This window comes from Colletotrichum spaethianum, assembly GCF_022836535.1.
Source record: "Colletotrichum spaethianum MAFF 239500 DNA, contig20, whole genome shotgun sequence".
NCBI lineage: Eukaryota > Fungi > Ascomycota > Sordariomycetes > Glomerellales > Glomerellaceae > Colletotrichum > Colletotrichum spaethianum.
In genome coordinates, this window is record NW_026054790.1 from 497,461 (window position 1) to 523,493 (window position 26,033).

At 49.0% G+C, this 26,033-nt stretch overlaps 7 protein-coding genes and 1 non-coding gene across 8 annotated transcripts; 5 read left to right on the forward strand and 3 right to left on the reverse strand.

Annotated features, from left to right (window-relative positions):
- The first annotated feature begins 627 nt into the window (after positions 1-627).
- On the forward strand, positions 628-714 carry ColSpa_tRNA_208. The gene is given in 2 exon segments: positions 628-665; positions 680-714. It is a non-coding gene; the product is annotated as a tRNA-Gln (tRNA).
- A 146-nt stretch (positions 715-860) lies between these two features.
- ColSpa_07845 (carbonyl reductase [NADPH] 1) lies at positions 861-1,843 on the reverse strand (the record flags this gene model as incomplete). The annotated part of the gene is made up of 3 exons (XM_049274057.1): positions 861-1,366; positions 1,422-1,646; positions 1,783-1,843. The coding sequence occupies 3 exons, from the start codon at positions 1,841-1,843 to the stop codon at positions 861-863; spliced, it is 792 nt and encodes a 263-aa protein (XP_049130014.1).
- Positions 1,844-3,986: 2,143 nt separating this feature from the next.
- Positions 3,987-5,714, forward strand: ColSpa_07846 (putative amidohydrolase YtcJ; the record flags this gene model as incomplete). The annotated part of the gene is made up of 3 exons (XM_049274058.1): positions 3,987-4,126; positions 4,198-4,695; positions 4,748-5,714. 3 exons carry the CDS (start codon positions 3,987-3,989, stop codon positions 5,712-5,714), a joined length of 1,605 nt encoding a protein of 534 aa, XP_049130015.1.
- A 1,625-nt stretch (positions 5,715-7,339) lies between these two features.
- ColSpa_07847 (putative Xaa-pro aminopeptidase) lies at positions 7,340-9,664 on the forward strand (the record flags this gene model as incomplete). Its single annotated transcript, XM_049274059.1, has 1 exon — positions 7,340-9,664. The coding sequence occupies one exon, from the start codon at positions 7,340-7,342 to the stop codon at positions 9,662-9,664; it is 2,325 nt and encodes a 774-aa protein (XP_049130016.1).
- Positions 9,665-11,822: 2,158 nt separating this feature from the next.
- On the forward strand, positions 11,823-12,970 carry ColSpa_07848 (uncharacterized protein; the record flags this gene model as incomplete). Its single annotated transcript, XM_049274060.1, has 2 exons — positions 11,823-11,839; positions 11,905-12,970. The coding sequence occupies 2 exons, from the start codon at positions 11,823-11,825 to the stop codon at positions 12,968-12,970; spliced, it is 1,083 nt and encodes a 360-aa protein (XP_049130017.1).
- An 874-nt stretch (positions 12,971-13,844) lies between these two features.
- On the reverse strand, positions 13,845-15,244 carry ColSpa_07849 (monooxygenase asqM; the record flags this gene model as incomplete). Its single annotated transcript, XM_049274061.1, has 2 exons — positions 13,845-14,624; positions 14,711-15,244. The coding sequence occupies 2 exons, from the start codon at positions 15,242-15,244 to the stop codon at positions 13,845-13,847; spliced, it is 1,314 nt and encodes a 437-aa protein (XP_049130018.1).
- A 3,555-nt stretch (positions 15,245-18,799) lies between these two features.
- On the reverse strand, positions 18,800-20,047 carry ColSpa_07850 (putative GMC-type oxidoreductase; the record flags this gene model as incomplete). Its single annotated transcript, XM_049274062.1, has 2 exons — positions 18,800-19,430; positions 19,482-20,047. The coding sequence occupies 2 exons, from the start codon at positions 20,045-20,047 to the stop codon at positions 18,800-18,802; spliced, it is 1,197 nt and encodes a 398-aa protein (XP_049130019.1).
- Positions 20,048-24,156: 4,109 nt separating this feature from the next.
- ColSpa_07851 (uncharacterized protein) lies at positions 24,157-24,458 on the forward strand (the record flags this gene model as incomplete). Its single annotated transcript, XM_049274063.1, has 2 exons — positions 24,157-24,209; positions 24,269-24,458. The coding sequence occupies 2 exons, from the start codon at positions 24,157-24,159 to the stop codon at positions 24,456-24,458; spliced, it is 243 nt and encodes an 80-aa protein (XP_049130020.1).
- Positions 24,459-26,033: the final 1,575 nt, after the last annotated feature.

Genomic DNA, 26,033 nt, shown 5'->3' on the forward strand with positions numbered 1-26,033 from the left:
AGGTCATGTCAACAGCAGGTGATGGGGAGGCGGGATTTTGGCCGCGGCCAAACTGGCGGGGAGTTTTGTGTAGCTTCTCTTCGCAGGCGCAGGAACCGCTCCCCGCCCTAAGAACCCAGAGGCATTGGTAGACGACCCGCAAGTCACCGAACGGCCCTTGGATCTTGGGTGGGCAGTGACAAAAAGCGTATCCACTTGCGCGCAGCGCCCCGCGGGGCAAAGGTTTTCATCATTCTAACATTGTTAGCCCATGATCCGTGAGTGGTGCTCACATGCTTTTCCATAGCAGTCAATGGCCTTGTTTTCATTTATGAAAGAAGCCAGCTGGAAGTCTCTGGGTTCTAAGCCTCTGTGCGGAGATCGTAAACATGCGGGAAATATGGTCGCGAGTTGAACAGCTTCAAAAAAGCCGCAGACTCGGTTCACAAAACGGCCAGCCCTGGAGGGATTTCCACTGCATCTTTCCATCATCCCTTTTTCAAAAATTTCGGCAGTCTTTTCAATGTCCTCATACAGTCAGGTGTTACTCTCAAGTGCGAGCCAAAAAGTGCTCCACGCTGGTCGTCGGGATCAAGGGCTTCATGATTCCACCAGAAAGACGTCCTAGCAACAACCACCAATCAAAATGGTCTATTAGTCTAGTTGGTTAGGACGTCGGATTCTGATCATACTCAGTCTCTTCCGTAGGCCCAGGTTCGAATCCTGGATGGACCTCATTTTTTGAGGTTCTCAGAGACTCGCACCGCTTCACGAGGAGCCCGAGGTCGGTCATTGATTCTGTTTTTCTTTTGCTACAATAATTTGGGTTGAAGACTTATTTACTATAGTCAAACCTATAGCCGATACTTACCTCGTAGGGTTTACCACTTCGCAACCTTCTCATCAGACCAGTACTCTCCAGTCGCCCCATCGATATCCGCAATTGCCAGATGAACTGGAGTCTGCGCACCTTGGTCTGGCGTCTTGCTGCCTCCCCCTCTGGTCATATCAGTCACTACGTAGCCTGGATGACATGAGTTGACCAAAAGCTTGCTTCCCTTGCCTTTGAGCTCTCGAGCAATCGCCCTCGTCATGCCAATCTCGCCGGCCTTGGAGACAGCGTACGCTGCACTCGGCCACCCGTCCTTCTCATGTGTCCCCTCCTCCACCGCGACAGTGAATTCCTCCATGAGTTTGGTAACTTCAGAAACCGATGATGCGTCGAGAAAGCGCTGCTTGATCTCGGGCGAGTACTTGCTCAGTGATCCGGATATCGACGCAACGTTGACGATGCGGCCGTCGGACTTGAGCACAGGGATCCAAGCTCGCGTCGCTTCCAAAGTGCCATAGTAATTGCATGCGAGAGTGTTCTTCACCACATCTGAGTCTAGATTTGCATCGTCAGAAGTACAATCGGAAGAATACGTCGGTTGATCACTTACCGAATCCTTGCATCGCAATGCCGGCATTATTGATGACAAAGTCGACGCCTTCGGGGTGCTCCTTTTTCAAGAACGAGGCAAGATTTGAGATGCTGTTGGAGTCTGAGATGTCGAGCTGATGGTATCTGATGTCGGCAGCACCGCCGTGCGCAGACAGGGCCTTAGCCTGCTTGATATCCGCATCACCTTGGATGTTGCTAAGCGCCTCCTCGCCGCGAGACTTGTCTCTGGCCGTCAGGTAGATGAGGAGCGATCCGTTGTTCAAGTGAGATTTGGGGTATTGCAGCGCAAGCTGTCGGACTAGTGTTCGGAGATGTGAGCAGATGGTCATGACGTTGTCCGGGGATAGGAAGAAGGTTACCAATCGCGTATCCAATGCCTTTGTTGGCGCCAGTCACCACACCGATTCGTGAATATGTCATTGTTAAAGTGGGTTTGTGCTTGTGTCTCCTTCAGTGATTACTCCAAGCTATTGAAGAAACTCTGTTTGGGAGATGACTCTGTTTTTGTATCTCACACTCGATTGCTGGTCCATGACATCATTAATGCTCGCCCGCTATTAGTCATCGATTCACTGGGGATCTTCAATGATGTCTGTTTCTGAGGGCATCCATCAACCCAAAATACGTGAGGTTTCTCTGCCGGCCGACACATTGACCGTTGGCGCCCCGGTGCCAATAAAACCAAACCCGGCACCTGGCCGCTCTAAATCGCCGACCGATTGAAGCCGGGAACACCGCAAAAGTGGGGAAACGGATAGTTGCCAGTGCAGTGGCGGTCATTCAGCTCGTATGCTACGGGAAGATCTCTGCCCACGCTTTGTACCAATTTTCCCGCCATGCCGGAATCTTTAAGACACACTTTTGCTAATATAGATCTCCTCGCTTACTGTTGGATTGGCTCACAAGGTCCTAGAGAAGTTTGATCACGGTCACAGCGCAACCCCTGAATTCGGCTTTCAAACCATCTCGTCAGGTGCTCAAAACTACCTCTAGTGAGCCGGACTCTGTTGCATGCATCTTGGTTTTTTCTGTAAAACGCTTCAGAGATCTTGAGAAGGTGGAAGAGACCTACAGCTACCCACAAATGATTTCTTGGGACGTCCTGAACACGGCGCTTGTGTCACAGGCATCAACGGAACTTTCATTTCCACCATGGAGGCAAGACATAGCAGCTCAATTTCTCTAGGTTCCAGCAGCTGATGACCTCCGTTGAGTTCCAATAATTGGTATTGTCTAATTCCATGACTCGCATGGTCCTTACCAGAATTGTCGAACGTATTACGTAGAGATACTGGCTTTTGTCATCGCTCTGACTCTCATCGCCCCCTGATCTGCTACAAAGTTAGCAATCCGCAAGATTCAAAGTTGTCGTAAAAGATCACACCCAGTCTATCAGTGGATATGAAAAGGTCCGAAGGCCGAGGAGCACCTCAAACCGCAACGGTCATCGACAACAGAAGCCTAGACGGAAACATCATCTCCCCTCCTGAACCCAGAACTTGGAGTCGACCTGGTGCCAAATTCTGGCGATGATAGACGAATTGAAATGACTTTTGGGCGGCGTGGAATCCAAAGGTGTGTTGGCAAAGTAGAGATAAACTGCTTTACGAGTATTGGTAGCGCAGGACACAGATCACTAGTGGGATTACAGCCAAATACAGTCTGCTGCTGCAGACCGACACTCATTTTTAGTAAGCCCCTTTACGAGACAATGGAGGGGTAATAGCGAAGACGGGTGTCCTGAGAGATAGTGCGTGTGTTGCCCAGTGTGCAACAAGAGCGCCCAAGGTAATCTCGTTTATCATAAACACGACTGTCAGATAGAAAGTACCTTAGGAATTTCATTGGGCTAGACGTATACATCACAAACTATTTTACCATCGGGGGAATGGAGACGCAGCCAGGGCCCTCTTATGGTTGTTCGACATGGTTTCCTTGAACGAAGCGACCTACAACAGCCCACAGTTGGAACTCGCCCTGGCACGTTGCCAGATGTCTAGACACGCATATAGCAAATGACTATGTTGAGTTTAGAACCGCAAACTGCAACAACACTATTGAGGTCTTCTCAGTAACTCGTTTAATCCCTGCAAGACTCAAAACCAACGCTTGCTTTTACGTATGTAACTACCCTATCATTTCCTATCACGGCCCGTTGATGGCGACCAACCACGAGCGATGATCCGCCCCACAGCAATATACCGTCCGGAAAGGTATCCCGGGGCGGGGCAAGATGCACAGCAGCTTATCAGCTAAGATGTGAGGCTTTAAAAGCGGCAGATAGGACACGCGACCATGGTTGTGTGACTTGGCCCTCCGTTTTCAGTCGGTAGCTAATCTTTTCTACATGGCCTGCAGTCCAAAAGGACCTGATCAAACACAAGGTTCATCCACTTATTCGAAGATGCAGCGGGCTACAGTTTGGTATACGATGGTGATGGGCCTCCAAGCCTTAGGGGTCAGCTCCTATACTGGTGTTAGTACATGGCCTGGTAACTCATCGTCAACGATCCCTTCATTTTTTCCCTTGCTAGAAAATGCAGGTTCCGTGGACCTATTCCCGATGCCACTGTGTGGGTCATTCTCGTTGGAGGAGGCCACCATTGACCAGATGCAAGCTGCAATGGACGCGGGGACCTTGACCTCACAGCAGCTAGTTTCTTGCTACATTCAACGGACGTACCAGACGCAAGAGTATATCCAGTAAGTAAAATGCCAGCAATGCCGATTTCTGTTGGAGAACTTATAGTCGGGGAAATTGACTTGAGAGCCAGCTCTATTTTGCAAATCAACCCGGATGTCTTCCTGATTGCCGAGAAGATGGACACAGAACGAAAGGCTGGAAAGGTCCGCGGTCCTCTCCATGGGATTCCGTTTACAGTCAAGGACAACATCGCAACCAAGGACAACATGGAAACAACAGCTGGAAGCTTTGCTCTTCTAGGTAGCATCGTTCCTCGCGATGCTCATGTGGTTGCTCGCCTTCGAGATGCAGGCGCAGTCTTGTTCGGCAAGGCAGCGCTGAGTGAGTGGGCTGATATGCGCAGCAACAACTACTCCGAAGGCTTCTCTGCACGGGGCGGCCAGTGTAGAAGTCCGTACAACTTCACCCTTAACCCAGGTGGAAGCAGTACGGGAAGTGCTGTTGGTGTTGCTGTGAACGCCATCGCGTTCTCGTTGGGCACGGAGACGGACGGGAGTGTCATCAACCCTGCGGAGCGCAACGCCATTGTAGGATTCAAGCCCACGGTTGGCCTTACTTCTCGGGCTGGGTATGCTGGACTTTTGAGATAGTGAAATGGAGGGTGAGCTAACTTCAGTCAGTGTCATTCCCGAAAGCGAACATCAAGATTCTGTAGGAACTTTCGGACGTACTGTCAGGGATGCGGTGTATGCTTTCGATGCAATCTATGGAATCGATCCACGAGATAACTACACATTGCCTCAAGAGGGCCATACCCCAGAGGGAGGATATACGCAGTTTCTTTCAACAAAGGAAGCTCTGAAAGGGGCCACTTTCGGTCTGCCTTGGAATAGCTTTTGGGTCTATGCAGACGATGAACAAAAGGAAGTTCTGGGAAAAGTCCTCAAGCTCATCACCTCTGCCGGGGCGACCATCATCAACAACACTGAGATCATCAATTATGAGAGACTCGTCAGCCCTGATGGCTGGGATTGGGACTATGGCACGACTAGGGGATACCCGAATGAATCTGAGTACACCGTTGTAAAGGTCGACTTTTACAACAACATCAAAACCTATCTCTCGGAGCTGGAGAACACTGACATGAAGAGTCTTGAAGATATCATCGCATTCAACTATAACAACGATGGAACCGAAGGCGGAAACCCTTGGCCACTCGGCACTGCCGCGTTCTACTCCGGCCAAGATGGGTTCCTTGCATCCCTTGAGTCGAAGGGCATCAAGGACGAGACTTACAACCAGGCTGTCAAGTTTACACAGCAGTCGACACGAAACGGCATTGACGGTGCTCTTGCATCGACCAATGGCTCAAGACTGGCCGGACTTCTGGTACCTCCCGACGTTGGCCAAACGTACCAGATCGCTGCCCAGGCTGGCTATCCTATGATCACCCTACCTGCGAGTGTCCGGTCCACAGACGGCATGGGTTTTGGTCTCGCTATTATGCAGACTGCCTATGGGGAATCAGAGTTGGTCAGATGGGGGAGCGCCATTGAGGATTTGCAGTTGACCACGGAAGGAAACCCGTACAAAAGGACTCTGCCAAAATGGCATGAGTACTTAACAAGGAACGTACCGGTCTTCTAAAGATGTACAGACCTGTGTCTATCCACAACGACGGACACGTGCGTGCCAGGGAGGGGCTGATGGGGCAAACGTGAAGCCATTAAGAAATAAAAAGATTTTCTTCCAGCATGAATATCCAAATCGTTTCTTTAGCTGGAAAGTCTCACTCATCATCCATCTCAAAGCTTGATTTTCCAAGTGAAGCCCTCAAGTACCGACGTGAAGGCATTGGGCCAATCATGCGCGCCTGGTTGATTTCCGATTTGGAATCACTCGCAAATCGACCAGCTGAATGAGTGTACGATCTTTCAGAACAGGGTTATAAACGAGCAAGATGAGTTGTTGGGATCAAGACCTACTCCGATTGGGTTGTTACAAAGATGGTCCGAGGAGTCCGAGGGCAGGATTATCGATCAGCCCAAGGTCAACAGTGCATCGGTGGTAACCAAAGCGAAAATTAGCCGTCATCCTAGCTAGCAACTTTAGGCAATTAAATTGGCGGATCGCATTGGCGCGACGGATGCGCCCGCCGGCGTGGCACAGCCATCTCGCCCGATGCCGCGGGCCGCCAATGCAAGGGTCTCTAATCGTCCAAGACACATGACGGAGCGTTCCATCATTTCCCCATCGCCCAGGGCGCGGCTGTCGTACGTGGGGTGTCAGCTTTTGGTGCTCAGCTTCGCCTCATTCAACATTTCCTTGCTAGGAAATATCGAGTAGCTCCTGGGCCCATTCCTTGGAGGCTGGAAGGATGACGCTAAAATCTCACAATGGGCCCTGTTAGGGAACATGAAGGTCTTGGGCTGATCGCAACATTCATGTCTGCCTACCAAGCATTACGTGAATCTCTTTAAGTACACTTTCTGTCCTGTGTTTCTTCGTATGAATGGAGCAAGGAAAGGTGAAAGGAAACCAGCGACAAGAAGTTCGCCAAGAACTTCAAGATGAGCCGCCAAACATTTGGGTTCAATGCCAACAACTTACCTCAGGACCCGTTTTACCCTCAACAAGATCCCCAGGGCCCCAGTTTCCTCGACAATGCTGGATGTCTCTGCGCACTTCAGACCACACCAGGAGGCGGCGCTCCGGAACCAGCCTGGCAATGCATTGGAGACCAAAAAGATGACGTATACACAATTAGGAATGGAAGATGGTTCAAAACGCTGAATGGAGTTGGCAATGTCAACGGAACAATTCATGACGATTCCAATCCACCAGACACCGATCATCCGATGAGATGGTTGTCTGGTGCTTTGAGAGATTCACCGGGTGATGATGGGCTCACTGTTGAAAATAGCGCTTGCACTGGCGAGAACAACACAAGGTATTCAACCTCATTCTACGAGGCCACAGAGCAGATCAATATTGGCCAATACCCGCTGAGTGGTGCTCCATGTTTAAGAGGAGGGGCCATGCCAATTGAGATCCAGCCCTTAGAGAGTTGGCAGGCAGATGGATGCAGACCTGGATTTCTGTGTAAGTGCAACTCTTCAATTCAGTGCGAGCTCAGGGAATAAATCTTGCTGACATTGATAGGCGAGAACAACACCATCAACTCACTACCTCAATACTGTCCACCACTGGACGGATGTCAGCAAGCGAGATTGGCAGGGTTTACTTGCACGTTCGAAGGCAGGAATATCGGAATGGGCCCCTTCGAACCAGTCATTTGCCAAGCAGGCAATTACTGTCCAGAAGAAGAGAATGGGAAGGTCTCTCGTGTATGCCCTACTGGCTCCTACTGTCAGCCCGGAGCGGCCACGCCGACGCCGTGTTTGACTGGTAGCCGGTGCCCGGAAGGCTCCTCTTACGAACTCTTCCTCATCCCCTTCGTGATTTTGATCATTGTCGACGTCTTCATGATCATGGGCATGATTATCTACAGGGTCCGCAAGCGCTTTCAAGAACGCCAAGCCAACAAGTCGGCAGCTGTAAGACCGCCTTTGAAGCATCGCGGAATGGGCAGTGTAAGGGCCCAGATCACAGGGTACCGCGCACTTTCCAACGACACCGATCAAGAGATGCTTCCTGTAAGCGCAACTTATATGCCAAAGCGCACCGACTCCTTTGGCGGTGGATTCTTGGCCGCACTCGACCTTGGCTCTCAATCTTCTGTCAACACGCGACCGACTAGCGAGCAACTCAACCCACAACTCATGGCATTTGTTTCTTCGATGCGCCGGGCAACGGATGCCACCAACTTTGGTCTGTCTTTCAGCTACTCCGAGCTCAGCTTTCAACCCAAGAAAAGCTCCAAGAAGATCCTGCAGAATGTTACTGGTTCCATAGATCGCGGAACTCTCACAGCGGTTATGGGTGGTTCCGGTGCTGGCAAGTCGACTTTCGTTAACGTACTGATGGGCAAGACGAAGAACACGGGAGGCACAGTTGCGGTCAACAGCAGTCCTGACAAATTGAAGCGCTACAAGAAAGTCATCGGCTACGTCCCCCAAGACGATATTGTTCTGCCAGAGCTTACGGTCTACGAGAACATTGTCCACTGCGCCAAGATCCGACTGCCCCAGACCTGGTCAATTGCCGACATTGAGTGCCACGTCGACTCTGTCATCGACTGTCTAGAGCTGTCACACGTACGAAACTCGTTGGTGGGATCGGTCGGGAGACCTGTCATCAGCGGAGGGCAGCGCAAGCGTGTGAGCATTGGTATGGAGCTTGCAGCAGCCCCGATGGCCATTTTCCTCGACGAGCCGACCAGCGGTCTCGATGCCACTGCGGCTTCGTCCATGATGCGAACGTTAAAGGCTGTTGCGCGTCTTGGAATTACTGTCATTGTTATCATCCATCAGCCTCGGACGGAGATATTTGATTTGTTCGACAACCTGATCCTCCTGGGTAACGGGCAAACCATCTATGAAGGACCCCAGCGCCACGCACAAGATTACTTTGAGGGCATGGGCTACAACTTCCCGGAACACAGTAACCACGGCGACGTTATCACAGACATCATCACCGGAAACGGCCGCGACTACAAGCATATCGGTGAAATATCCAAGGATTCTCTCATTTCGAGCTGGTCAAGTTATCGCCAGGTCAATGCCAATAAGGAGCGCCATGCTTCATCGATCATGAGCAATGATGGGATATATTCTGCCATCAAGCACCGTGGTGCTCCACTCTGGAAGCAAATCTGGCTTTGCTTACGCCGCGCAATGATCCAGCAGTATCGAACTAAAGCAGCCTTCTGGGCTGAGATGGGGTTGGCCGCACTTGCCGGTCTACTCCTTGGATTGGCTGAGCATTCGAAAAAAGGAATTCTGTTTGTCGGCACATTCAACGAGCCATACTCTATCCTGTCTACAGCAGTCGATTTCAAATCTGCGCCTGAGCTGGCGCTTCTTGTCGCCATCGCCATCGGCCTCGTCGCAGGTGCACCCGGTGTTAAATCCTTCTCGGAAGAGCTGTTGGTGCAACGGAGAGAAGCCGAAGCTGGACATTCGCGACTGGCGTACTTCCTTGCGAAGGTGCTTTCCGTGCTGCCGCGGATGCTGTTCGGCTGTTTGCACTTCACGACTTTTCTTCTGCTCCTGACGGTCCCAATCATTAGCTGGGGCCTCGCTTTCCTGGTCAACTTTCTCTACTTCTATTGCATATATGGTCTAGCGAGCATCGTCAGTATGGTAGTCCGACGAGAAGATGCCCCGCTATTTGCGACGATGATCAGCCTCATCGTCGCTATTTTGTCCGGTGCTGCTCCCCCGCTGGCCAAAGTCAGGGAGTGGCATATGGAATGGTTATGGCGTGCTTCACCTGGCGTTTGGCTCGCAGAAATCTACTTTGGCCAGCTTGTTTCGCCCTTCGGTTATCTTTACAATATCGAATCAGCTGCAGCGGGCTCTGGCTTTCACTTGGATTGGGTCTGGCGTAATATGGGCGTTTTGGTGGGCATTGGTACCGTCTATAGATTGGTTGCTTTCTTCGCGATGCTTTTTGGGCACCGCAGGCGTAGGTAGAATGTTGTTGCAGGTGTAGTTTCAAAAGTACAGAGCATCAGCCAGGAACTGGCCGTCATGTTTTGAGAGACGGTTCAAGCATGCTAGCATAGTGCATCTATCTATCCATTGCCATCTATTAATTGTGTACCTGAGCTTATTAAAGTCTATTGAGCACATCACCTTTGTGAACCACATCAAAACTGGGTAGGTTGCCTGCTAGGAAATGGAGAACTAGGGTGTGCTCTAGTATAGAACAGGCAGTTTGCACAAGTTGTGAAGTGGTAGAGTGGAAAAGAAACGGGCTCAGAAAGCCGCAAATTGAAACGTGGCTAGGTTTCAAAGTACACATCTTTGTGAGCAGCATAATTGTCCAGGCCGTCAATACCTTCTTGAAAGCCCAGAGATTTTCATTGGGACTTCTTCTTGCTTGGTTGCATCACCTTCATCGCTGGAATATTGGGATTGCCGATGCATAATGGTCTCGTACCCCAAGCACCGGTCCTCACAGATCCTTTGACGGTATACAAAACGGATCTGAAGATAGTTCCGACTTCTGGAGGCGAAGATACGGAAATCAGACGACCGGTGGTCATTGCCACTCATATTGTTGAACAGAGAGTCTCGCACTTGCTCATGGGCCTTGCGTTAGTCGGCACTATGACTGGCCCTCTACTTACTGTACTTCATACAATGCCTTCATCCGTGTTTGCTGATGCATATTCGTTGTAGGGGTAAGGCTTCGGCTGTGTCCAATTACTGTATATCAGAAGCTAACTTCGTCCATCTAGTAGGGCTCGATCGAACCGAACGGCATTCTGCAGAAATTTCTTTATCTTCAAGCAGAAAAACGTTTCGTACAGCGTGACGAACCGTTGTTGCAGGTTCGTCGTCGAAAGATCTGGTTTCGTATTCCCCTTCAGTTTGTGGATGTTAAAGCTTGCGTCCCTAATTCTCATACGCTTGGTGCCATCGGATTTCCAATTCTTGTCACACTTCTCAATCCTCTAAGAGTGACACTGGTTACCAGATGGTTCTCACAGAAAGAGGTGCAGACACTGGATGACTTCACGGCCACGAACAAGATGGTTCTGGCAAGCTTGGGCGGTAAGCCCAGGCTGCCCAAAGGCTCCCGCAAAGAAGACTGGGGGCTTGAGAGAGGGCTAACGAGCGCAATTATGGCGTGCCGCGACAAAGAGAAGGAAGCCTGCATCTTTAATCGCACGGAGTTAAATGTAGTTGCACGCATATAGATGGCATGGGCGGCATGAAATGCCCAGTGAAAAGGAAAAGAGTCCTATTGCATGTGGTACGTATCAATGCAGACATTTACATTACTACATTTTCATGAATTTGGCCTCAACGAAACAAAGATCGTCGGGAACTTCAAAACTGTGCCCTGGAGCTCCTAATTGTTGCACCACGATATACTGCAATAGACGACCGTGTTAAGGTTCTCGTGAGGTGAACTACTATTCACTAGCACGTTCTGAAGCATTGTTCCTGTATTAAATTTAGTTTGTATTTCGTTTTTATTCCATATGCTCTTTTCCAACTTTCACTTTTCCTTTTCTTCTTTTTCCGTTCGGGTGATAGGACAGGTACTTGCAACAGAATGCTTTGATATCGTGTTAGTAGTTGAGGAAAGAAGTTGCTCCTGGTGACTAAATTTATGGTGTGAGAATAGATAGTTACCACAACCTTCATACTACAGAATATATGCTTAACTTCACTGAACATTTTCAGAATCAATATGATGGCTGCCGCTGATATCAAGTAGGAAGGAGTCATATCGTAGCACTGGCGATAGGACTTGAACACACATGACGGATAAATGGAACATCACGAAAGATCTAACATCGCAGTGATAACATGAAGGCAAATAGCGTGAATTATTGACCAGGGCATCATCATACGTGGGGCATTTCGTATCAAGCTCATTCTTCCACTTAGCAGACCTCACCAAATGTAACGCATCATTGCATTTGCGTGAGCTGTCAATGCATGAAGCTCCACAGATACTCCACTTGATGGAGTCTTATATGTATGCAAGACGCAATTGTTTGAAGATTGTCATAAGCAATGAGGGGTTTCTCGTTGCCCTCAGCGGAATTAAGAGTTCGTGGTTTCTCAAAATTGAGATTTGTTCCTCTAAATCACAGGCCGAAATATTGTCACCATGGTCCATGTTTTCTTGTGAGTGATTCTTATTATATACCTTGTTTCCGAAACAACCAGCAAGACTGAACCAATTCTTACAGTGTTGGCGGCACAGGCCATATTGGTGGCGCCGTGCTTGACCAGCTCCTCCAGAAGCATGCGGACGCGAAAGTAAAAATCTTGGTGCGAGATGAGGCCAAGGCTGCGCGCTTGGTCGATCTCTACCCACAAGTTGAATACGTCGTTGGTGACGCGAGAGATCTCGAGACTCTAGAAAAATGCAGCCAGGTGGCCGACATCGTTATCAACACGGCTCCGGATATCACGCACGACGAGGGAATTAAGGCGATTTTATCAGGTCTGAAAACTCGACGCAGTACTAATAATAAGAAGCCATACTACATTCATACGTCAGGGGCATCTCTCATCTGGGATGAGCCCACTGGCTCCAAGGACGCCCGCTGGTGGGACGATATCGCCGACATTCGGGACATCAGTGCGTTCAAGAGCGTCGACGACACGCACGCCGTGACCGACAACATCGTGCGAGATGCGGCTCCTGATGTCAACGTGGCGATCGTCTCGCCGGGTTTTGTTGGGGGCATGAGTCCCTCCATTGAGCACCCGACCCCGATCACGATGCCTGCCATCCTGCTCACCGCTCGTGCTTTCAAGTCGGGCTGGCAAATCGCCGAGGGAGAGAATACGCACGCCTGGATCCATGTCTTAGACCTTGCAAGGATGTATTTGATCCTCGTCGGAAAGGCCATTGACGTTGCGTCCGAGTCTAAGCCATTTTCCATCTGGGGACCAGATGCCTACTATTTTGGCACCAGCGAGGACATCTCGTTCGGAAACTTCATGAGACATCTTGTGCATGTTATCAAGGACCAAGAAGTGATTGAAAGCACCGAAATAAAGTCGGTCAGTGTGGCCGAGGCTGCGAGGGCCAGCATCGCTGGTAGCGACTACAATCCTAACACCTCGCCGCCCCCACCGGACACCTGGGCCATGCATATTGCTATCATGTACGGAATCAACATGCGCATCAGCGCGTCGAGGATGAAGATGCTTGGTTGGAATGCAGAGATGGGCACCATAGTCGATAGCTTTCCACAAGTAGTCGCCGAATACTTGAAGCGGGAGAAATTGGGCGACAGAAAATAGTTGTAGCGGATACATTTGACACGCAACACCCAGTTTTCAATAACATTACAACCGTCGTCAGAGACTGAATAAACGTAATGTGATTTTCAAGCGATTCTCCTGTAATATAATTAACCCCAGAACATCTTTCCGCGAAAATACCTCTCCAAACGCTAATTTGGTTATCCGTTGCTCTTTCAAAAGCATGTAGAAGAATGAAGGCAAGTGATGGAGCCAAAATGAGCTTCTTGAGTAGTTTGATCGAAGGCAAACACTTACTATAGAGTTTGCCCGTTGATCCTTACTATCTTGAGAGACAACCATGACTCCGACCAGTGAGCTCGGTATCTCCAAAGAGATGGAGTCATGATAGAATCCTAAACTACCATATCAGAGTGACGAGATTTATGCCACTGATCAACAGCCGAAGATGAAATGAAAGTCTAGCTTTTTGATTCCAATCTTTGCATTGGCAAGATAGCCTGAATGCCAATTGCGATGACAGAGTGCGAGGCTGAGATAGTTGACGAGACTGCCAGGCTTTTACCAAAAGTGTCCCCTTGTGTTCACTGGTTTGTTATGCGCACATGTCAATCTGTCAAGTGGTGTTCCATCAGTTGTATAAAGTAATTCTAAGTGCTTTAAGGCTAAGCCAGTGAGTCAGACTTGGAGATGGACAAGGCCCTAGGCCAGATTGTTCACGTAGCAATACATGGTGATATTTGGCTATTCGTGGATTTTGATTTGTTCAGGTGATGAACAAACAATCATAGCATTGAGGCATCGAACCAAGTAACAGTGACAAACAGTGGAATCCACCCAAAAACATGTATTCAATAGATAAGTAATCCAATATGTAAGAAACCTCGATCGTTCACTTTAGCGATCCGTTATACTAGATCTTCGAATACTGCGCGCTCTGGGTACCTGGCTGTTCCGTTTGACCCTGAGGCGATGAAGAGCTTCCAGAGAAAAGCTGCTCCTGTTGCCTGTTTGTAGCATCGGTGACCAGATCAATGAACTTTTGAGCCGCATTGTCAGCGAAAAACATTTCTTCGCTAAGCATGCAGCGATTGATGAAATCTTGAGCACGCCCAAACATCTCTGCCTCATACTCTGCCAGAGCCTGCTCAATTTCGTCGACATCTTTGTGGTTATCGTCTTTTAAGCTCTTGCAATGCTTTAGGAGGCTCTGCGCCAGCTTGAGGGCGTCATGCATTGCCATGTTGACACCTTCGCCGACAAAGGGCGTCGAGACATGCGCGGCATCGCCCAGAAGCGTGACTCCAGGAACACGAGCCCAACAGAGAGAGGAGACAGGCATGCGGTAAAGCGGCCATGGGCGAAACGGTCCTTCAGCATCCGCAATGAATCGACGTAGGTCAGGAGCAAAATCCTTGAAAAACTCTGTCGAGGACAGAAGCTTCTCTTTGGTGGCCTTAGTATCGTCCATATTAAGGGCTGTGCGCGTTAAGGTCTCAGGAGCCTCCAGGCCCATATAGACTCGATATGATCGATCTGCTACCTGTTGGACCCCAAGAGCCCGTCCGTGACCCAAAGCCATCATGTTACCGGGCCCTGAAAGTTCTAGGGCAGCTTCATAGCTTGGGTTGCCGTGAGAAATTCGACCCTCGATAAAGATTTTACCCGAGTATTCAGGCTTTGCAGAAGTAAGCTAGAACAACATATCAGCCATCTGGAGTAATCATCGGGTGCATCAGTAGAAGGCGTTTTATCATGACAGGGCTAATCATCACTCACTAAGGGTCGGACCTTGCTCCACGCACCATCAGCACCAACGACAAGTAGAAATCCAGATGCAGAGGTGCCATTCGTAAAATTGATAGTCAACTCTGGAGCCTTGGACTTGCAACTCAGGTTTCTCTCAATATTTCGCACGCCATGGCCCCATTGAACCTTATGGGAAGGGATAGAATCCAGAAGGAGTTGGCGCAATTGAAAGCGGTCAATTTCTGGAGCATCGCGCCCCTCCCCAAATGTTGCCTTGAGGGTACATTCTGGATTCTGTATGACAAACCGCGTGGCATCCCAGCGGGCTAGCTTCCTGAACTCTTCAAACAGCCCGGCTTTCTTGATTGCTTGTTGCCCAGAGTTGGCGTGAAGATCTAGCGTACCGCCTTGATGCATAAGCGTTGGGTTTGAGTTTGCGTCCCGTTCGAAGACGACATAGTCAATGTTTTCGTTTTCCAGCAGGCGTGCAAAGGTCAAGCCGCAAGGGCCAGCGCCGATGATTGCTATTGGCGTCGTAGCGAAGCGGGTTTGTGTGTGTGTCATTGTGTGTTGGGATCGACGAAGATAAGACTGCGTGGACGGGAGGATTGTTTTTTTGTTCTTGAGCAGTTGCAATGTAAACATGAAGGGTGATTAAAGTAGCAAAACGGATGGTGTGTTGTCCGACTGGAGGGACAATTTTGTTTGCAACTCTGGGAAAGAAACCTCGATACGATTCGAGCAAGGTTGGTTATGCGTCATCGTGGTGGCAGGAAACGAGTATGCTATTTATATAAGATATGGTTTCCAAACCTCTAGTAAGAGATTTTGTTGCCTGCGATGCCATTGCTTTGCGGATACCGGAGTTGCTACGGCTGTAAGCCATCAAGATTCCACGTGGGATTCTGATTGGGGGTTCTCGGATTGAGCTCGGAAGCCATCCTCAGCTTATTCCGGAATTGGGGCGAGTAAGGGTGCCATGTCCCGAACCAAAAGCTTGTGATTGGTTGGACCCGGAATGTCAGCAATTTGACCTCCGAACGCAACCAGTCAACAACTAGCGCTTCGGTGCCTTACTTCCAGCGTAATCATCCTAATCTTGTGAATCAAGCATCAATCACCCAAACATCATCGGAAGAAGCCTGGAAGCAAAACACGATCGGATAGCCGACTGTCAAGCTTCAAATCTTGACGCCCACGACAATTCAAAGAGAAAGCAGCCATCTGTATCAGCATGGACCACAGCGGTGATTTAGCGCCGCCGACCGTGGCTCGTTTTGCAGTAAGCTACAAAAATGGTATGGCGATGGCTGTAAAACTCACCTTCGGGAATGCAGTGTGACTATTGCCGACAGAAGAAGTTCAAGTAAGTGATTCTCCCCTGTGTGGTTCATTACTAGCATGCGTAATTCGTATGAGTTTGTTTTGTAGTCGCTAACATTCTACGCCTGGTGGAAGGTGTTCGAGGGAGCTTCCCAAGTGCAGTGCTTGCAAGCCATGGCCTAGTAGCTGCAATTACTCGCGAGACAAGCCAACACCGACATCAGCCTCACGTCCCATGCAGGCTAATGATAGGCAAGTTCATCTACAGTGACATCTGTAGGCCGCTTTGTGATAGCTTTTCAATCTAACGAGTCTAGGTCGAAAAGTTCAAGCCCGGTAACCCCTTCCAACATCGAGCAACGGCTGCAGAATATTGAGAGCGCCATTCAAAAACTGGCCGAAACAGTAGGAATAGCTCTAAAGGTTGCAACTGAACCTACGGAGCCCTCACTTGACAGCGATGAATCTCCTCTCAGAGAAACGCAAACTACTACCAATTACCCTTTGGAAAATGAACCTGTACCGGGGTTGTTTATTGGACCCTCTCATTCATTCTCTTTTCTAAAAGAGGCCTCAAACAACATTGAGGCGGCTTCACGGACCTCCACACCTTTACCCTACCGAAACGCTCAATCCGAATTGAAGTATCTGTCGACCTCGTTGACCACTGCAACCGTTGGTATGGATGGTGCTGGCCAAGAGACGGGCTTTTACATCCCTCCAAAAGCCGCAGGCTACCAGCTCATTGGTGGTGAGTCCACCTATCGATTGATCACCGAACTTGCGCCGCTGACTGTCGATTTCGAACTGGCCAGGCTTTCTGGAACACGCGCCAACCGGCGAGCCATTTTTCAGTACTCCATCAGATGATCTCTTGAAACAGATCGTCTTTAATCCACAGCAAGTTGCTCAAAAAGCCTGGGTCGTATATTTCAACTACATCATGCTGGCACAGGCTTCTGCCGAAAAAGAAATCCAGGACAATCGAATTGAGAAATTCCGTCGTAATGTGCGAATTGCACTAAATGACAGTAGTATTTTCCTGGAGCCGAGAGAAGTCAACGTACAGGCTCTGTCTCTTTTGGCATTTCACGGCGAAGACTACGCATCTCCGAACCTCTCTTGGATGCTAGTTGGGCACGCTTGTCGTCAAGCTGAGGCATTGGGCCTACATATGCCGCTGCATCCCGACTTCGAGTCTCGTCAGCGGAGCCTATCTAATTTTTGGCTTCTTTTCATAGTGGATAAATCCTGCTCCCTCGCGTTTGGTCGGTCTCCCTTTCTTCCAGTAAATCTTTACCAAGACGTCCCGCTGCCGGAATTCAGCCACATGCTCAAGTTCCAGCCACACACCGATCCTGTTTTCAGCGACTCGCAAACGAAATCGAAACCCTCTCAATTTGGGGCCCATTTCTTCGTTAAAGGTGTAGAACTTGCTAAAATTATGGGGCTGATCATTGATTTTCTGGCTCCTGGTCCATCCGCTGTCTCAAGGCAGGAGATCAGAACACGACTCGAAAATTGGTATGAAGCGACGAACAAGGTTAGTAATTATCCATAAACTTGGGGAAACCCTTTCTTTACTAACTTAACTCTGTTAGATCTTGACTGAGATTATGGAGGCTGAGAGACAATTTCTTCAAACTGCCCATTTGAAGGAAATGTCCCTTGGCCTAAACAGCTTGAAGTTTCAATACTTACATATCATCATCATCCTTCTCAAAGGTGATGAACCCTCTGTGAATCTGAGACTGGAAGCTGCTAGGGAGGCTTTGTTCTTGCTTCCATCAGTAGTTTCCAATTGGTCATCCGTCTACAATGGAGTTATTTGGTACGTTTAGTTTGCCGTCTGTTCCCGTTCACCTTTCCAGCGCTCCAATAAAAACAAGCAAAATCTAAAAGTTATACACAACACTGACATTGAATTTCTACAAAAGGCATCTTCTATATTACCCTTTCATCCCGTTTTTTGTCGTATTCGAAAATCTGGTCCATAATCACACCCTTCAATCCGCAACCACAATTGATCAAGACCTTAAGCTACTCGCAACGACGGCATCATACTTCGCGAGCATGCGAGCCCAGATGAGTCTGCTTGCCACAGTTTGCAGTCGTCTAGAGCGAGTCGCCAGTGTTTTTCTCCAATTGGCAAAAAACTATCTGACTCAGCGAATGTCGTTGCCTGACGAACGAGGTAGTTACTCGTCGACCTTCAGCAACTCCCTCTCTAGTATGTCATCGGCGCTCACACAACCAGAGAGTAGCTTTGGAGCGACAGGTACATTCAAAGAAAAAAACAATCCCTTTAGCTGGAACGTACCTGAGGCTGGCCCTGTTCTCGGAGATGATGTGGAGATTGGGAACTTTCTCAACTGGCTTCCGGCTGACACGTTTACTACCGAACTATTCATGGACAGAAATCAACAGAATGAAGTCGTCTCAGCTAACACAGCAGAGTTCATTGCGGGAAAATCGTCCCTTGAGGGCCCTCGAGGTCGGAAGCGGGCGTTTGACGGCACATTTGACTGGTTTTCGTGGGATGCATACTACACAGACTGGAATCGTCGATAGATAGCGCTATGTAACTAGGTTGAATACTGCAACTACCCACATGTCCGAGATAAATGCGGATGTGTACCACCTCGTGGCCATGTTAAATCTGAAGTACTTCGAGAGTTTGAAATTCTTATAAGGAAGGTCAAAGGTTTCCAATCGGCTTCTAATAAATGCTAAGGGTCTATTGTGATTCTCAGCTGGTCATGGGAGGAACTTGCACCTCTGCTCTCTGCTGCTCCCTCAAGGCTCTAGTAAACCTTTCCTCAGGATAATATCCGCCTTCGGAGCAGTGATGCATTCTGTCTCGCGATTTTGTTCAAAGTGCACACTCCCATAGCGCAGCAACTCAGCAAACGTTCCGGGCGCATGGTCCTTGCCCTCGTTCTCGCTCATGTCCCATAAAGTACCCAGTGCCTTAGTCGAAGTCATGTTTGCCGCATGCGTGATTTTCTCCATGGTTGAAGTGGTCAGGAGAGTCCAGACTAGATTGTACGCCTTCTTGTACTCTTCGGATTCCGGAGGAGCATCCAATCTGACTGAGAGCAAGTCGAAGAGATGTTCGCCGTTCCAGCCGATCAAAGCCTCGGCGGGCCAGTCCTCGATCAAAGCATCAAATAGGAGCACCTTCTTCTCAAAGTACTCAACGCCACTGAAACCCTCGTTTGGTTCTTCAATCATGCTAACACGAATCCAGCAGATGATCTGCGTGAGATATTCAAAGAGTTTTGTGGTTGAGACCTCCCAGTTCCACCGATAGTTTCTGGCCTCTGCTTGGTCAAGACTAATACTATTCGCAAAGGCAATGAGTGGGTCTTCGAGAAGGCCGTCTGGCGATGTGCGGTCCTTCCATAAATGCATGAGAAGATCGTGCCTATAGAGTTGAATGAGATTGATTTTGCACGTTGTTGGATAAAAAGCTTACCAGTTCTTGATGAAAGGGTCACCCTTGCGACTGGCAATGAAATGGTTTGCCACCACGTTCCCATACATCCAAGGACCGGCGATCTGGTATGGTAACTTCGGGTCTTCCAACTTGTTCCAACAAAGATCGTCAATCTTTCGGAACAAAAACGACCCCACATCCATCCAAACGCCACCGTAACGGTACAAGCAGATCCCACGGAGGAAGTCAGCGCTGTGTGGGCCTGTCCATGGCCCGCCCATCCTTTTGGCGACGAAGGCCTTGGGGAGCTCATCCTCCTTGACCCAGTTCAGCGCATTGCTTGGCGAGTCTGCGACGTCGTCAAGAACGCGAATCGTCCAAGAGGGTCCACATATACGGGACCAGTCGGCAACGTTTCGCTGGCACCAGCTCGGCATGTTGTGGATGCCTGAGTCCCAGAAGGCCCAAATATTCTTCTCGGAAGTGACAGGTGGGGGATTGGCAATTGAGTCAAGGATGTGCTTGTCGGACCGTTGATCAAGAGAGTCGACGTATTGAATCTTGGATTGGAATTCTGGGGGTATCTGGAACCTTGGGGTAGCCATCGTTGGGGTAAAAGTGTGATATATCGTTGGGTATGACAGTTTTCTGCTCATTTGCAAGACTGGATACAGTTTTGGTAAGATCAAAGGCGTTTTAATACCTTTATTGTCGCTAAGAAGAGCGGGCGCTTAATTGCTTAACGCACAGAAGGAATAGATGGTGCTGACGCCAACCTGTATAGTAAGACCGATCGACATAAGCTACTACAGAAAACAGTAGACAGCAACAAAGTACAAAGTGCCCATTGACGTAATGTGTTAAACTAGCGCTGAGGTGAGCGCTCGGCGACAGAAAACTGAACGACGACTGTAGTACATCAAGCTCAACCGCCGGACCAGCAAATAACGGTAAGCAATATAAATATTGAATGGTGGAAATGACAGCAAAACATTCCGGCTTTCTGAGCTTATAGAACAACCAGCAACGAGATCCATTGGATGGAGAGATTTTCGTTGACTCTCGAGGCCATTGTGTCATAACCATCTCATTAGTCTGAGTGTGAACCCGTGTGTCTATAGACTTCCGCATCTGGATCTACAGGCTGCAAGCTGTTTTGGATTGCAAGAGCTCTGTTCACATCAGAATTTCCATCACTGCTAGCGGAAGGTTTGATAACAAATGATGTCAATTCAGAGATGCCTCTCGCCCATCTTGAATCGAGTCATCTTCAAACAGACAAGGCTGGCTCCAGGAAGAGCTGTATTTGGACCCGGTTCATCCAATAAGTAATCAGCATAGACAAGATAGTGTCTGCCGTGAACTACAACGTAGTAAACCGCATTCTCATAGCTTTTACAAGATTCAGTCCCTCATACGAGGATTCTTTTTTACCATCGACTTTGAGCCCAGATATTCGTAAAATGCACCAAGCAATTCCGCCATCAATTAAGTTCAATAATCCGATTCAGCTCCCCAAGCATACATGCCGTCCCAATGGTCATCCACGTTCTGGTACTTGCCCGAAAAAAACACGTCGGCGCAATGCTAGAAACCGGTTGACCCTGCTTGTTTTTTTGACATGGTTCTCAGTTTCCACAGAAGATCGTCGTTGATACTATACTCCCAAACACCAGCGAGATATGTAAATTCGTCTCATTCGCGTGTGCTTTGCAAGACCACCAATCGCTGGGAGGCGGTCTGATGATTTGGTCAACTCTAGCTCGGTGTAAGAGCTCACCAGTTTGCGCCAGAGCCGAGGACTGTACTATCCAGCTACCTCCTCCAATTCCACCACTTTAGCAATACTATCCAGGCCATCGGCATACGCTTTAGTAATAGCTGTTGAAGCGGAGTATGAAGACCCATGCCGTCTGGTTCTATTCTGCCACATTCACAACACAGGTCCGACCGGCACTCGACACACACCTCGTAAGACCCCATACGAAAAGAAAATCTGTTGAAAGCATGCGGTCCTGATAAATCAATGCCCTTGTATAGAGAGTGTGGAAAGCTTCTGTAGGATTTTCAGCTTCGGTGGGGTTGATGTTCGTAACCACCTCTAGGTGGACAGCAGTCAATCCTGTGACGGAAGAACAAACTGTGACACCTTCTGGAAGGAGTGGCTTCATACATAATCAAAAACCGTTTTACTGACGAAAAAGCGGTCTTGACCATTCCGTGATTGTGTTGCAGCCATGGTACAATGGGCGTTGCTGTAGATATCCGCCATATTCGCTGAAGCCGCCCCCAGTCCACTCGGCTGTCATGGACGACGCACAGAGAATCGATCCAGATGTACCGTACTCCAAATTTCCTAGCCAATAGTATGACGTCACGGAACGTCTTTGAAAGGGTTTCCAACCGAGTGCCTTTCTTGCAAGCTTCCAGAGTCTATATGGTAGTTGTGATGGTTTGGTCGCGTCCCCAGCAATGACTCAAGCTAAAACAAGTTCCAACCAGGCCTTGAGACTCAACAAACCAACCTATTCGATCATGGTAGCTAGCGTTGATGACTCGAGTTGGAAGCGCAGGTACCTCAAGAGATTCAAAAAAATCCTGGGTCCTCAAGACAGTCACCAGCCTAAATACCGGTTTCGGCAAGAGAATTCCCTGAGTCTATACTTGCCGAAGTTCAGTTGGAAAGAGGTTTCGATTCCAATTCGTGTTCTAGTACAAGCCTCTGTGCACATAAGTGACTAAGCAATTGGTATGGAAGAAGCAAAAGGCTGACCATTGACAACGGCAAAAAGTCTGGCGTCGAAACGAGTTCCGTTCTTCAGAACAAACTGGATCTCTTTGCTGAAATTGTTTCATGCCCCTGTTCAAAGTCGGACCACAGAGTGTAGAAGAAAGTGATATGGTAATGATCTATTTCCGGTCTTGGCGATGCCATGCTGGCTGAAACAACCCCGGCAGTTAGCTAAGAAGATGCCACAGATGTAGCAAGAAGCACTGGATTCCCTGACGTCGTCCCGACAAATCTCGGGTCCCTTATCTCTTTTTATTCCTTGTCTTAAAACTTCGGATTATTCATGACTTTCACCAAGCTCTTTGAAGTCGTTGCATATTGGGCACGGCATGGTAGCGTCGTAGGCGTCACAGGTTCTGTCGCTGGTCGACGGTGTGGGTCAGGTGAAAAAATAGTGCGAAGACCTCCAAGAAGTGCGGGCCCTCTCGCAAAGATTTAAGCGAGAATGAGCTGGTCCTTGATTTGTCTTCGTTGTTCTCGCTCTATTGCCCGTTTGGCCAATCTTGACCTGGACTTTATTTGTTGCCAAAGTTCCATAATCAAGCTGGAATACTCAGTATCTACCTCTTCCAAAATCACAAAAAGGAGAGTTTAAATCGATATGACCTTCCAGAGCTCTTCACCAAATGCATGGACAAATATCAACCCCGTTGTGTTCCATCTCCCTTTTTCCCTAAGAAAAACGCATCCAAAAAAAGATTCTTACATGTGCTTTTCTTATTAAAAATTCGATACAGATGCACAAAGGCCGTGCTCAGTGATTGCGCTTACCACTAGCTCGTGTTATTACTGAAGGCAAGATTTGACATGTGTACGTGTACTATGTTTGGCTGTTCTGCTGGATACATTCAATCGAATCTACAGTCAGGAAGTCCAACGTGCCACGGCGGGGCACAGTGATTCCAACAGCAAAGGCTAAGGACGCTCTGTGAACAGCAAACCACAACCCAGTACAATGTTGCCTTGCATCTGGCCAGTGCAACCGCCCACTTTCGGCCCCTGCCACCACCCCGCTACAGGCAGCAACACTCAATACTTAGTTTCGGGCAGGCTCAAAGATTCATGTGGCCCTGGGTGGTGCAAAAAAAGGTGCGTAGTGGACCTGAGATCTACAATTATCACGGCTGGCTAGAGGCTATTCCTTTTAAGGATGCGCTAGCGTGGGCGCTTACTTTAAGCTGAGATCCCTGGTCATCAGGGCCGCCTTGCTCCTTGCGCTCCGAAACAGGCAACTCTGGGTCGCTTCGGGGGCGACGCTGGGCACTGGGGGACGATGTTAAGGTTACTTCTAGGGCTGTGTCAACATGGGTTGCACGGCGTAGTAAAGGGGCTGTGGCGTCGAGCCAACACACGAAAGACGTTCCAATAAATGAGCCAAGCGAGAGAGGCGTTCAAGGGGTGCGATCCTTCGTGTCCGGGTTCATTTACTTTAAGAAACCCAAGTTTTCGTGACGTTGAACTTCGAATTTCTTCGTCATTCGTTGCGAGTTGAGATCTATCAGGCCAAGCGCCAATAGACAACGTCATCTCTACTATCACCAGCGCCAACAACCCCATCCTACAACAGACGCAAAGATGACCCAACCGTATATCGTTGGCGACAGCTCGCCATTCCTCAAGCGTGTGCTGGTTCCCTTTTGGGTCATCCGCATCGCGATTATGGTTCTTGAGGTTGTTCTTTACGCCGCCACAATCGCCATTGCCGCAACCAACAAAGACGACCTGAAAGACGCTGGCATTGACGAACGGGCAGCAAGCTCTGTCATTGCCATTCTTGTCGTCATCGTCATCATCATTGCCGGCTGCCTCATCCTCGACATCATCTGCATTGTCAAGCGCTCACGACGCACTTTGAGTCCCCGATTCTTCCTTATCGCCAACGTAATCCAAACCACGGTATGGCTGATTCTGTTCATCTTGACCATGTTGGGCGGCAGCACAAGTCCGATTGCGTTCATTATCGCCATCGTCATTCTGTAAGTTGGCCCAAGTGCTTCAAAACCAAGTGGCACGAAACTAATTCCTGTTCTTCCAGTGGCTCCTTCGTTGGTCTCCTCATATACTCCAGCGTCATCTACCACAAGTTCCGCAAAGGCACTCTGCGCGGGAATTACGCACCTGCCAACCAACCTTCTGCCTACACTGGGGCGTACTCCGCCAACGAGCCCACAAAGCCCTACGACCCAAATCCCTCCCGTTACGAGATGGACAATAGATATGCATAATCACTACGGAGGCGCTAGGATGAAAGTTTTGTTCTATACAAGAAGACAGTTTTAAGAGGAGGCTTATGATCAAGCGAAATAAGCTTACTGGATGTGGCGCATTTATAAGGATGGCATTTGTAGGCCTTTTCTGTGCTTGAGTTTTGTAGCGAATACCCAAGATACCATGCATGCGTAGTTTAGATTGTTTATATCGTTCAACCTAGTTTTCGTCATTTGCTCTTCGACTTGTGAACAAACCCATTTGCTACAATCGCTTGCTTCGTAGCCAATGGAATTTAATACTGCGGGTGCCTCACCACCCAGCAGCCCGTGGAGTGTAAACTCCAGCTTAAAAACAAGGCCTCCTGGCTACGTCATGCAGTCTTGCCAAGAAATAAGGCATCGAAACCTGGGCAAACCAGCTACACAGCCGCCTCGTGCCAAAAAAGCCATTTTCTTGTCATCTGTGTCTGCTTTGTAACTCACTTCATCCCAACCATCGTCGGGAAGTGGTCAACGGTTGGCTTTGGGATTGGTTAATAACATGCGGTCAAGGCATTGAGCTCTACTCACAAGGTGATTCAGCGGTCGGGGATATGAGTGTAGACGGCTAGACTGATCCCACCGTGCCGACGTATATGGGGTAGGGGTTGTAGGTTATTGCTTCTCATTGCCTGTCTGACCAGGGTCGGGAACTTGACCGTGCCATCGACCTAAATCCCATCGCGAGCGGATTCCGTGCATCGCCCTTAACTTCTTTGTCGCGAATGAAGCATTTGATCCGCGTGACAAAGATAAAGCAGGAAAGTGTGACTAGAAAGCTTTGAAAAGTAGTTTTCATCCCCATCATTACTACATGATCTTCTGTAATCTTGTAGAAAGGTCGTTTAGCTATCTGGAAGTCTTCGAGACAGTTGGGAGGTATGCCCTTTAGTGAAGCCATGCTCTAATACTAGTAGCATCCCCAATTGTTCCTGATCGAACACCCAGTCGAGGGAGAAGGAAATTGGACCGAATTTTGTCTGCTGTGGGTGTATTTTGGCAGCGTCTGTTCGACGATGGGTGATATTGGCTTTGCTGCCTGTATCCTGATGGCTACTATCGGGCCCATGGTTGGCTTATTATCCCATTCCTGGCTGTACTTCTGCGACCAATGGATCCAAGGCGGTTCAACCGCGATCCTAGCCACTCTCTTCAATCCAAACGACATACCTCGGGTCATAGTCAGCCGAATTCTACTTTTCCAGACCCGACACTTTGCGACATCGTTCGTCAGATGCGGCATTTTGTATCTCCATCTTGGCGGACTTCCTAATCCCGTGTTTCTGCCCAAATGGATCGAATCTCTCGACTTCCCCGTGGGGTCCATGCGGGGTCTCACTGATGGAGGCGGGGATACAGTCCAAGGTTGTCTCACTCTGTGCCCCTGGTTGGCTCTCTCGGCTCACACGAATGCAATGTTTTCTGGAACAGATCCCGTCGAGACCGTCTTGGACCTTGGCGGCTGTTGAAACTTGTTGTCCGATTAATGATATAAGAGTGAGGACTGAACGACGCAACTCCAGTGCAAATAGTGCCCTTCACACGTATCAG